General features: G+C 46.7%; 1 protein-coding gene across 2 annotated transcripts; it reads left to right on the top strand.

The window, feature by feature from the left end:
* The first annotated feature begins 5,240 nt into the window (after positions 1–5,240).
* LOC112204064 (PRAME family member 1-like) lies at positions 5,241–8,067 on the top strand. Of its 2 annotated transcripts, XM_054679329.2 has the most exons (3): positions 5,241–5,527; positions 5,924–6,502; positions 7,436–8,067. In XM_054679329.2, the coding sequence occupies exons 1-3, from the start codon at positions 5,241–5,243 to the stop codon at positions 7,992–7,994; spliced, it is 1,425 nt and encodes a 474-aa protein (XP_054535304.1). In that variant the 3' UTR covers positions 7,995–8,067. The 2 variants fall into 2 exon arrangements, with proteins under 2 accessions (XP_054535304.1, XP_054535307.1); XM_054679332.2 differs by lacking the exons at positions 5,241–5,527; positions 5,924–6,502 and adding an exon at positions 6,755–6,962 and having other exon boundaries at positions 7,434–8,067.
* The last annotated feature ends 3,845 nt before the right edge of the window (positions 8,068–11,912 follow it).

Raw genomic sequence — 11,912 nt, 5'->3', positions numbered from 1 at the left:
AGTTTTATAAGTTTTAACATGTGTTTTCACTTGTGGAAGAATCACCACCCTCCAGACACAGCATGTTTTCATCACTCCCAGCAGGGCCAGAACAGAGACCTTGACTATTAGAAACGTGCAGAGGGAGACACCTCAGCTAAGAAGAGACCTGACTCAGACAGAAACAGACTCACTGCATTCCATGTGCAGCCTTGTCAGTTCTAAGGCTGGGCCAGGGGAGCCTGGGAAGGGATGGCTTCTGCACCAGGACATGTCCCAGGCTCTGCCATCAGCCTGGCACCCTTGAGAGAAGCAGAGGAGTCAGGTCTCCCTCTGCAAGCCAGGCAGCCTCACCAACCAGAAGTTCCGGGTGCCTCTTTAGGTCCAGAGCAGCAGCTGTGGAGCTCCTTGCTTTGTGCCTTGCTATGTTCACCAAAATAGCTCAGTATACATTGGGGAAAATTGCCTAATTACTGCTTATTCCAGAGTAAGGGCCTGTCTGCATTGTGGCTGTGTTCCAAAGTCCAGGAGAGATGGGCCGATGTCCTTGAGATGCATAAAGTGACGCCAGCCCCATCAGATCAGGCTGGGGGAGAAAACAGAGGCTCAGGAATATTCTAGAGAACTTGAGGAAGGGCCTCATAGGAGCTTTGGAATCCCAGTGTGGATTGTGGGACTGGAGAATAGGTCAGGTCATTTCCTGAGATGGGCTTTGAAGGCTGCTTTGAGCTGGGCAGCAGATGAACACCTTGAGAAGAACAGGTGACAGGACATGGTAGAAAAGCTCCCAAGTGAAGGATTCTCACAGGGGTCCTGGGGGTGTTTCTGGGCCCCCTGAAATGGGCAGGAAGGGAAAGTCTGTCAGTCAGTTCTTTTCAACATTTAGGTCGCTGAACTCCTTGGGGGTTCCTCTGAGCCCCTCACCTGAGGGGTCTGCTAGTCATTTGCTGCCAGAACATGGACAAGTTTCTCTGTCTGGCCAAGTCTCAGGTTTACCAGGTTAAAAATGGGGAAACTAGCAACATGCCTTAGATTCTCTGTGAAGGAGAGCTCCTGGATGAAAAGTACTAGTCATCTGTTGTGCCTCGTGGGTGCCCAGTCAACAGAGATTCTCACAACCATTCTTGGTGCTGAGCTCACCCTCAGTCTCAGGTTTACAAAGCAGCAGCCTGGGAAGTAGAAGCCCCATGCTCAGGTGATCCTCCCACCTCAACTTCTGGAGGAGATTGGCCTACAGGTGCACACTGCCACCCCTGGCTAATATTTTGTATTTTTATTAGAGACAGAGTTTCACCACATTGCCCACGTTCATCTCAAACTCCTGAGCTCTAGCACTCTGCCTGTCTTGGCTTTCCAAAGTGCTGAGACTGAGTTTTATTCCTTCCTTCCTTCCTCCCTCCCTCCCTCTCTTCCTTCCTTCCTTCCTTCCTTCCTTCCTTCCTTCCTTCCTTCCTTCCTTCCCTCCCTCCCTCCCTCCCTTCCTTCCTTCCTTCCTTCCTTCCTTCTGAGTCTTGCTCTGTCCCCAAGGCTGGAGTGTAGTGGTGCCATCTCGGCTCACTGCAACCTCTGCCTCCCAGGTTCAAGTGATTCTCCTGCCTCAGCCTCCCGAATAGCTGGGATTGCAGGCACCTGCCACCATTCTCAGCTAATTTTTTGTATTTTTAGTAGAGATGGAGTTTCACCGTATTAGCCCAGGATGGTCTTGATCTCCTGACCTCATGATCCACCCACCTTGGCCTGCTAAAGTGCTGAGATTACAGGTGTGAGCCACTACTCCCGGCCCCGAGTTTTCTTTGTAGGCCTAATGGTGACACTCTGATAAGAATCTCTGTTCAATATTAGTGATAGGAAAGGACTCTAAGAAGGAGGAAACATAAATTATCAAACTAGAGTGGGAAGGGAGTTGGTGAGATTAGGATTTGGATGAAGGGTCCTGGAAAATGACTGGGGCTGACGGTTGCTGGGAAATGTTCCACTGTGGGAAGATCCCTGAGTCTAAAGGAAAAGTTTCCAGATGATAGCACCATGACAGGGATATATGGACCCTGGTTCATTTCTCTCTCACATCCTGTGGAGCCTACAGTTTCTATCTGGGTGGCTTCCAGCTTGGGAAAGTCTCCCTTCCCAGGTCTGGCCACACTGCTTCTCTCTGGCCTCTGCCCCAGCTCACATTCTCAGAATCCATCTTCCCAAGCTGGTTTTCTGAGAGGAGCCCATCATTTTTGTGGGTAAACACACTTTACCTTCTAGTAGGGCCGAGACTATACCTGCCCTGTGTTCTCTTAAAGCCAATGTTATGGTTTAAGAGTCTGCACTATCTCTTTTGATGATTCCCCTTTTAATTTCTGAACTCAATCTAGTCTGGGTGAGGTGGCTCAAGCCTGTAATCCTAGCACTTTGGGAGGCCAAGGTGGGCAGATCACTTGAGGTCAAGAGTTCGAGACCAGCCGGGTCAACATGGTGAAATCCCATCTCGACTAAAAATACAAAAATTAGTGGGGCGGGGTAGAGCACACCTGTAATCCCAGGTACTCGGGAGGCAGAGGTGGGAGAATCGCTGGAACCTGGAAGCTCGAGGCTTCAGTGAGCCAAAATCATGCCACTGCACTCCAGTCTGGATGACAGATCGAGGCCCTGTCTCAAAATCAATCAATCAATCAATAAACTCAATCTAGACAAAAGATTTTCAGTCCTGCCATCTAGATGCCCACAAGATAACCGCCATGTTTTATATTGTCTTGGTTCCTTTCCAGGGTCCCATTAGAACACCTAGTCCCATTCTTCTCAGTCCCCACTTAGTCACTTTGTCCTGATTTTCTTCAGTGAAGCCTTGACTTTAGTCTTGAGATAGATCACATCCTCAGTGGTTCCTTTCTTCTACCTGAATGTGCATATGATCTGCTATGTTAGATAGCATAAAACACAGGTGACCATTCAATACACACAGCTTTTTATTCTGTTTTCTTAGGAATGACATCACTATCTTCTACAAGCTGTTTAACTCTGAAATGTTTTGATAATTTTGATGTGGCCAAACATCCTCCAATAAGGACACCTTCAGGTTTTGTTTCTTTCTGTCTAATATCAGGAACAGATTAACCCCTTCCCTGTATCACTATGAAAGTTATACATTAGCCAAACTTCATCAGTGTTTGGGGAATAAATGAACAAATGAGTTTTGGACTTTTACCCTATGATTGATTCTTTCACTTTCATAAATGTATCTGTACACTTTTCATGATTCTTTCACTTTCATAAATGTGTCTAATTCAATCAATTAGAAGAAAGCTGAAAACTCAATCAGGATTAACTGAGTGGAACTACAAGATCTAATCAGGTATCACTTTCTGACTGGAAGCTGGTGATTGAGATGGGAAGGGTATGCTTAGAAAGGTCAGTAAAAGCTCCTGAGGGTACACAGAAGAGACGCACAGCCCGGGTGCCTGGAGGTACTGCTTGGTTCTCTGAGAGGTCCCAGAACTCTGCAAAGTGAGTCCAGCTCTGGTAAGTCACCACCTTTGTAGGGTCATGCCCATCTGATCAGCAGCCAGCCAGTCAGGGATGGTGACACGCAGCCCAAGATGGCACAGAATATTTTCCTGTCTGTTTTGTCAGGTGAACAGATTTATGCTTTCGTTTTTCCTCTAAATGTAGTTTTGTCTCCATCCCTCAAATTGTGATTTGTGCTTGGTTTCTGTCATTTTAAAATTCTTATCGAAACAGTTTTTTTAAAAAAGATACTAAAAATGATGAGTTAGATGAATTTTTATTTCTTGACATTTGCAGTTTTTTGTTTTTTTGACCTTCAATTACAGTTACAGACTTAGTGTTATTGTGAATTACAGACTTAGTGTTATTGTGATTCTCCAAGTGTGCTTTCATTTTCATAAAATCCTTAAAGATATCCCACACACCAGTCTCAAGAGTACAGTTTTGCTCTGATCATGGGATTTATCTTTACCCCTAGTATCCGTCCAAAAGTGGGTAATTGTGAATATGTGGAAGCAATGTGTATTGGAACCTTCATCTTAGACTTAGAATGCTCTAGAATAGCATCATACCACTTTTACAGTTTCTGGTTATTTATTTATTTATTTTTGATGGAGTTTCTCTTTTGTCACCCAGGCTGGAGTGTCTTGGATTAATCTCCATTCACTGCAACCCCCGCCTCCTGGGTTCAAGCGATTTTCCTGCCTCAGCCTCCTGACTAGCAGGGGTTACAGACACTCGCCATCATGCCCAGCTAATTTTTGTATTTTCAGTAGACACAGGGTTTCACCATGTTGGCCATGCTGGTCTCAAACTCCTGACTTCAGCTTTTACAGTTTCTGGTTAATTTTTTTCTTTTGTTCTGAGTTGGAGTCTCACTCTGTCACCCAGGCTGGAGTGCAGGGCCCTGAGCTCGGCTCATGGAAAAATCTGCCTGCGGAGTTCAAGTGATAGTTCTTCTTCTGCCTCCAGAGTAGTTAGGATTACAGGACTACACCACCACACCTGGCTAACATTTTAATTAATTAATTAAATTTTTTTGTTTTTGAGACAGAGTCTAACTCTGTTGCCCAGACTGGAGAGCAGTGGTGTGATCTTGGCTCACTGCAACCTCTGCCTTCTGGAGTCAAATGATTCTTATTTTTTTAATATTTAGTAGAGAAAGGGTTTCATTATGTAGGCCAGGCTGTTCTCGAACTCCTAACCTCAAGTGATCTGCCTGCCTTGGGGTGCTGGGATTACAGACATCAGCCACAGCACCCGGTCCTTCCTGGGTTGAAATTTTTCAAAATAAAAAATAATGGCATCGATTTTAGGGAGTCCTTTTGGTGTTCCCCCAGCATGTGAATTGTGTGAACTGAAAATGGAGGCTGTCTGGGGCCACAGGACACTCTCATTCTCATTGCTTTAGGGTGGTAAGTGACAAATTTTTCCTCAAAGAGGTAGAGCTTGGCTTTCAGGATCCTCAGTGACACTTCCCGGTGGTTCTGGGATTCAGTGGAGCAATGGATGAAAATTTATGGGCCAGTGGTCTCCTTGATCCCTCCCTCCTTGGTGTTTGGAAGATATTCTTCCTGGTACCAGCAGAAGCAGAAATATCGATTTGTGGCCACCAAGTGCAGAGTGGAATTGGGGTAAAGTGGTAATTTTTCTACCTCTACCAGAGCAATGATATTGGCCCTAGGAGAAGACTAGGTGATCGTGTTTGGCCTGAGAGTGACGCGTTTTCCCTGGATTTGTCTTCTAGAGATTTTCCTTGCAGATCCATCAGGATGAGCATCCAGGTCCCACCCAGACCCCTGGAGCTGGCAGTGCAGAGTCTGCTGAGAGACCAGGCCTTGGCCATCTCTGCCCTGGAGGAGCTGCCCAGGGAGCTCTATCTCCCACTCTTCATGGAGGCCTTCAGCAGGAGACACTTTCAGACTCTGACGGTGATGGTGCAGGCCTGGCCCTTCACCTGCCTCCCTCTGGGATCACTGATGAAGACGCTTCATCTGGAGACCTTAAAAGCATTGCTGGAAGGGCTTCATATGCTGCTTACACAGAAGGTTCACCCCAGGTGAGGTGACCCAGGAGGGCTGGTAGATAGGGCTCAGGTGTCCAGGGAAAGAACAGCAGGGTCTGGCGGAGAAGTAGCCCAAGGGTGGCTCAGAGTCTTCTGATGGTGCTGCCGAGGAAGCTCAGGGAGGCTTTGGCCATTGTCCAGATCCTCAGAGAAAGGACTGCTCACCATACAGGGTCCACTGTGGGAACAGAAACCTGCCTTTTCTCAGTGGAAGGTAAAGGGAATAGAAGTGGGGACCAGTCAGAATTGGAAGGGAAAAGGGACCAAGAAAAGACAGAGAGAACAGGGAGCACCGAGGACAGGAGCAGCTGATTTATGGGATGAGAATGAAAGCAAAGGTCAGGGATGGGTCCTTCTAAATTCTGAGCCTCTCCCTTACTTTACCCACAGGAGGTGGAAACTTCAAGTGCTGGATTTGCAGGATGTTGATGAGAATTTCTGGGCCACATGGTGTGGATCCAGGGCCCTGTCCTGCTCCCCAGAGGCCATGAGTAAGAGGCAGACAGCAGAGGACTGTCCAAGGATGGGAGAGCACCAGCCCTTAAAGGTGTTCATAGACATCTGCCTTAAGGAAATACCCCAGGATGAATGCCTGAGATACCTCTTCCAGTGGGTTTACCAAAGGAGAGGTTTAGTACACCTGTGCTGCGGTAGTTTGGTGAGTTATCTAACGCCAATTACATATCTCAGAAAGTCATTGAAAATAATATACCTGAATAGTATTCAGGAGCTGGAAATTTTCAACATGTCCTGGGCACATCTGATAAGAAAGCTTCATTGTTACCTGAAGGAGATGAAGAATCTTCGCAAACTCGTTTTCTCCAGGTGCCATCGTTACACGTCAGACAATGACCTCGAAGAATGCTTAGTCGCCAAAATCAGCTCTGTGTTCCTCAGGCTGGAACACCTCCAGTTGCTTAAAATGAATATGATCACCTTCTTCAGCGGGTACCTGGAACAGCTGATCAGGTGAGAAAGGATCGTGCACTTTCTCTGCAGACCACAGCACAGCCTTTTTTTGTTACAGCAAACACTAGAAGGCTTGTACTGTGTGCCAGCCAGTGGCGACGTCACAATGAAGGGGACACCAGAATGTCAACACATTGTCCCATTCAGTGCTCCATGTCCTGGAGTGGCTCCAATAAAGGCAGCAGGGTCACCTGGGGTAGAGGCTAGAGAGGGTCATCATGTACAAGCTAGTTAGTGGGGATTTCAGCTCTACTGAGGGTGCACATGTGAATTTCTTGTTACAAAGTATGTTTCAAGTTGATATGATGTCAAAGAGATAATAGAGGAGGGTATGAAAGGAGGGAAAGCACATCAAACCTGTGCATTTCACAGCAGAAGCTCTGTCCTCACCAGCTTAGTGAACATGAATGATCCTGTCTCTAATTCCTTGTCTGTAAAAGGTTGTTTTGAACCCCAGGAAAGTCAATTGACATGGGAAGTGCATGCTTCTGGGATGGAGGGTGAAGGAGTAGGCGTGAGAGTGGTAAAAAGTGACAGCTGGTTTGCAGATGCAGGCATGCCAGGGAGCCCCTGCCAGCAGGTAGCCCTAGCTGATGTCCCCAGACCTTGCTCAGTTGAGTTTTTTGTGCACATCTCCCACCGGGTACCTGTGGCCCAGAGATGAAGTTTTCCACTAGAAGATGAAGAAAAAATGCTTTAGAGATTTTGTGGCCTTGAACCAATCACACAAGCAATGGTGAAAGGGCTGAGACTAAAATGGGACAGCCCCTGAATGATCGGAGTCCTCAACATGCAGCAACTTGCATGAGGACCATCATCAGATGGTGGGAACAAACTTGTGTTGTTTGACGCAGGCATTTTCCTTGAGGTTATTCCCCACTACCTTCATCTAACTGGTACCATTGCCCAGAACTAACTTCTTGATCTCCACAGGTGCCTCCAGATGCCCTTGGAGAACTTGGAATTAACTTGTGGCTACCTATTGGAAGAGGACTTGAAATGTCTCTACCAGTACCCAAGCCTCGGTTACCTAAAGCATCTGAATCTCAGCTTTGTGCTGCTGTTCCGCATCAGTCTTGAACCCCTCGGATCTCTGCTGGAGAAAGTTGCTGCCTCTCTCGAAACCCTCATCTTTGAGGGCTGTCAGATCCACTACTCCCAACTCAGTGCCATCCTGCCTGGCCTGAGTCGCTGCTCCCAGCTCACCACCTTCTACTTTGGCCGAAATTGCATGTCTATGGACGCCCTGAAGGACCTGCTGCGCCACACCAGTGGGCTGAGCAAGTTAAGCCTGGAGACGTATCCTGCCCCTGAGGAGAGTTTGAATTCCTTGGTTCATGTCGATTGGGAGATCTTCACCCCACTTCGGGCTGAGCTGATGTGTACACTGAGGGAAGTCAGGCAGCCCAAGAGGATCTTCATTGGCCCCACCCCCTGCCCTTCCTGTGGCTCATCACCGTCTGAGGAACTGGAGCTCCATCTTTGCTGCTAGGGAAGGCATGCCTAGTCCAGTAGATACACCTAAAGTTCTCTTCCAGGCATTTGGACACTAAAATCTAGTATGTAGGTGCAAGTTATTTTTCTATTTTCTTATTTCCATTTTTAATAATTCCAAAATTTTTATCAAAAAAATTTGAGACAGTGTTTCACTATGTTGTCCCAGCTGGTCTCAAACTGCTGGGTGCATGGGATTCTCCTGCCTCGGCCTCCTAATGTGCTGGGATTACAGGCATGAGCGACTGTGCCCAGGCCACATGTGCAACTTGAAGGAAGCACAGAGCTCTGTTTCAGACAGGTGCTCAGTGCGAGGGAAAGAAACATAACAGCAGGGGGCAAGACTGGAGGAAAATGTTGAGGTGGAGTCAATGAGACCTTCAGGGACTCGTGTCCTACAGAGTCAGAAAGAGAAGCTAAAGTTCTACAGTGATGAGAATGTTATCCCTGCAAGGATGGTCACCAAGAGATATCAGAAATAGAGAACCTCAATGAAAACTTTCTGGTGTTCTCTGTGATTGATTTACTTGTTTTAGGGATTTATACATCAGAAATCTCTGGTTATTGAGTTACGGATGGAAAAATAACGAGGCACTAATTTGTCTGTGAATGAGGTTCAGCTGCGGAACATCATAGCAACCAAAAAAATTAGACCACTTTGAGTAATTCCCACCCGTTCTTGTTCTTTTCTTTTTCATTTTTTTTTTTTTTTTTACTTTTAGAGACAAAAATCTCGCTTTGTCATTCATGCTGGAGTACAGTGGTGCAATCTGGGATCACTGCAATCCTTTCCTTCAGGGCTCAAGTGATTCTCATGCCTCAACCACTCAAGTAGCTGGGAGTACAGGCACGTGCCACCAAGCCTGCTAATTTTTGTATTTTTAGTAGAGACAGGGTTTTGCCATGTTGACCAGGCTGGTCTTGAGTTCCTGGCTTTGAGTGATCCGCTGACCTTGGCCTCCCAAAGTGCTGGGATTACAGGTGTGCGAATGGTCTGCACCCATCCTTTACTTCTCTTTATTCATCTGTTTTTTCATACTTTTTTGCCTGTGGTGAGCAGCTCGGTTGGGTACAAAGGCACAGGCAGAAAGGGGCCCTGAGGAGAAGATGGGCTTGGGGTCGTGCCGTGCTTGCACATGAAGTGTGGTTGTCAGGTTCCGAAGGCAGAGCTGGGGCCATGCTCCAGGGCCCCGAGTTGGGAAGCAGAAATGGCACCAAGTTCAATGACCTGGCCAGCTATGCATCAACTGTGTGCCCACCCTGCTAACAGTATCAAGTTCCTAGGTCTAAAAAGAAGTTCTGTGTGAATCCTCCCGAGGCTGCGTTTCCAAGATCTGCCCCCAATAGGTGTGAGCACAGACCTGACGCTTCCGATTGCTGGGCCTGTGGACCATGATCCACTCCTAAAGGCACCACCTCTTGGCTGGGTTGTGAGGCCAGGCCTGTGCCCCATGTCCCTGAGGCAGCCAACTGTGCCACCCATACCCTCTCATGGCTAAACAGGATCTGCTCCCAGGTCTGCAGTCTCCACCACAGCCTCGACCTCACTCCCCACTCTGTGCTGTTAGCATGCAAGCTCCTGGACCAGAGTGCAGTTGGGGTTCATTAAACCAGGAGCTTCAGGTTTGTTTGTGCAGGGTTGGCCAGAGCTGCTGTGAACCTGCATCTCACCTGTCACCTCTGTGGGGAAACACAGAGAGAGGGCACAGCTGAGGCTGCACACACTTTGGAGCTGATGGGAGCCTGGGACAAGAGGGAGTCCTGGTCCTCCAGAGTTGGCAGGGCAGTAGCTCCAAAGGCACAACTGAAGTTGCCCAGGTTGCAGTTACCAAACAAGGTCCTCCAGTGCTCTCGAGGGCCCAGGAGCTCCCCCGTTCCCCCGTTCTATTGCTCAATAAAGGTCCTCTTTATCTTGCTCACTCTCCACTTGTCTGCATATTTCATTCTTCCTGGTCACAAGACAAGAACTCCGGACCCGCCTAATAGTGAGGATAAAAGAGCAGTAACACAAACAAAGCTGAAACATGCCCCTTGCTCACCAAATTGTAGGTGAAGAGAAAAAGAGAAGAGCTACTACTCTTTCAGGAGCCCAGATGTGGGAGCTTCCTGAGCCAGGGCTGTGATTCCCTTTTGGTGGTTCTGCAGTTCCTGGCATTTCCAAGATTTCGGACAACACCGTGTACTCCAGTGACAACCATGGAACCTGCTTGTGCTGTGCCTCGTTCATTTGCAGCCTTGCAGAAATCTGGCACCCGTGCTGGCACCTGGATTTGTCCACCCCACTGCTGCAGCAGCCAGGGACTGTGCAAAGTGGCCAGACCCCCTGCACACTCATACCTCCCTCACCACTCCACCCTGACCTGCACTTAATAGGCATGTGACCCAGGCCTGAAGCATGAGCCAAGCATAATCTACCAGGCTGAGTGGGCAGAACAAACCCAGCGAACCCAATCGAAACTCCAGCAAAGTTGCCCCCAGCCACAGAGGTTTCTGGACAGAAAAGTCACATCCCAAGTATACCATAAGAGAAAATTACTTAAACACAAATAAAGACAATAAGAAAAGAAGAATGGAAGAGAGAAGTCTCTAAGCAACCAGAAAACAATACATGAGATGAGAATACTAAGCCTTTATCAACAATAACAATGACTATAATTGGTCTCAATTCTGCAAGTGAAAGGCATAGAGTCCTTGAATGAGTAAAAAATAAGACCCTACTATAAGCTGTTTTTCAGAAACTCACTTCACCTAGAAGGATACATGTAGACTGAAAGTGAAGGGGTAAAAAAAGATATTCCATGTAACTGGAAACCAAAAAAGAGCAAGAGTAGCTGTACTTATATCAGGTAAAATAGACGCCAAATCTCAGAATATACTCAGGTAAAATAGAATACAAATCTAAGCTTGTAAAATAATAGACTACACTAGGCCAGGTACGGTGGCTCACGCCTGTAATCCCAGCACTTTTGGGAGGCCGAGGCGGGTGGATCACGAGGTCAGGAGATCGAGACCATCCTGGCTAACACGGTGAAATCCCGTCTCTACTAAAAATACAAAAAAATTAGCCAGGTGTTGTGGCGGGCACCTGTAGTCCCAGCTACTCGGGAGGCTGAGGCAGGAGAATGGCATGAACCCAGGAGGCGGAGCTTGCAGTGAGCCAAGATCACACCACTGCACTCCAGCCTGGGCAACTGAGCAAGACTCTGTTTCAAAAAAAACAAAACAAACGAACAAAAAGTAATAGACTACACTTACACAAACTATGACAGAAAGCACATTAGTCAAAATAATAGAAGCCAAAAATGACAAATCCACATGCAACATCATATTGAATGAAGAAATGTTGAAAGTATTCCCACTAAGAACAACAAGAAGACAAAAATTCTCACTTTATGCACTTGTAATCAACATAGGACTGAAAGTTCCTGTCAGAGCAATCTGGCAAGTGAAAGAAATAAAGGACATCTAAACTGGAAAGAAGGAAGTGCAACTACCTCTGTTGGCCAATGATATGATCATATGTGCTTAGAAAACCCTAAAGATTCCACCAAAATACTGGCAGATGTGATAAATGAATTCACTTAAGTCTCAGGTACAAAATCAATATATACAAATCAGTACCACTGTTTTATACCAACAACAACCAAGGTGAGAATCAAATCAATAACTTAATCCCTTTACAATAGTTGCAAAACAACAACAACAAAAACAGTGACAACAACAAAAACAACCTAGGAATACACTTAACCATTAGGTAACTACAAGGAGAACTACAAGACACTGCTGAAAAAAACCATAGATGACAAAAAAGAAGAAAAACATCCCATGCTCATGGATTGGCAGACACAGTATCGTGAAAATGTCCACACTGCCCAAAGCAATCTAAAAATTGCAAACATCAAACATCAATTTAAAA

Source organism: Pan troglodytes, chromosome 1, assembly GCF_028858775.2.
Source record: "Pan troglodytes isolate AG18354 chromosome 1, NHGRI_mPanTro3-v2.0_pri, whole genome shotgun sequence".
In the NCBI taxonomy this organism is placed as follows: domain Eukaryota; kingdom Metazoa; phylum Chordata; class Mammalia; order Primates; family Hominidae; genus Pan; species Pan troglodytes.
The sequence above is the reverse complement of the archived record's forward strand: the minus strand, read 5'-3'. Positions and strand labels throughout refer to the sequence as shown.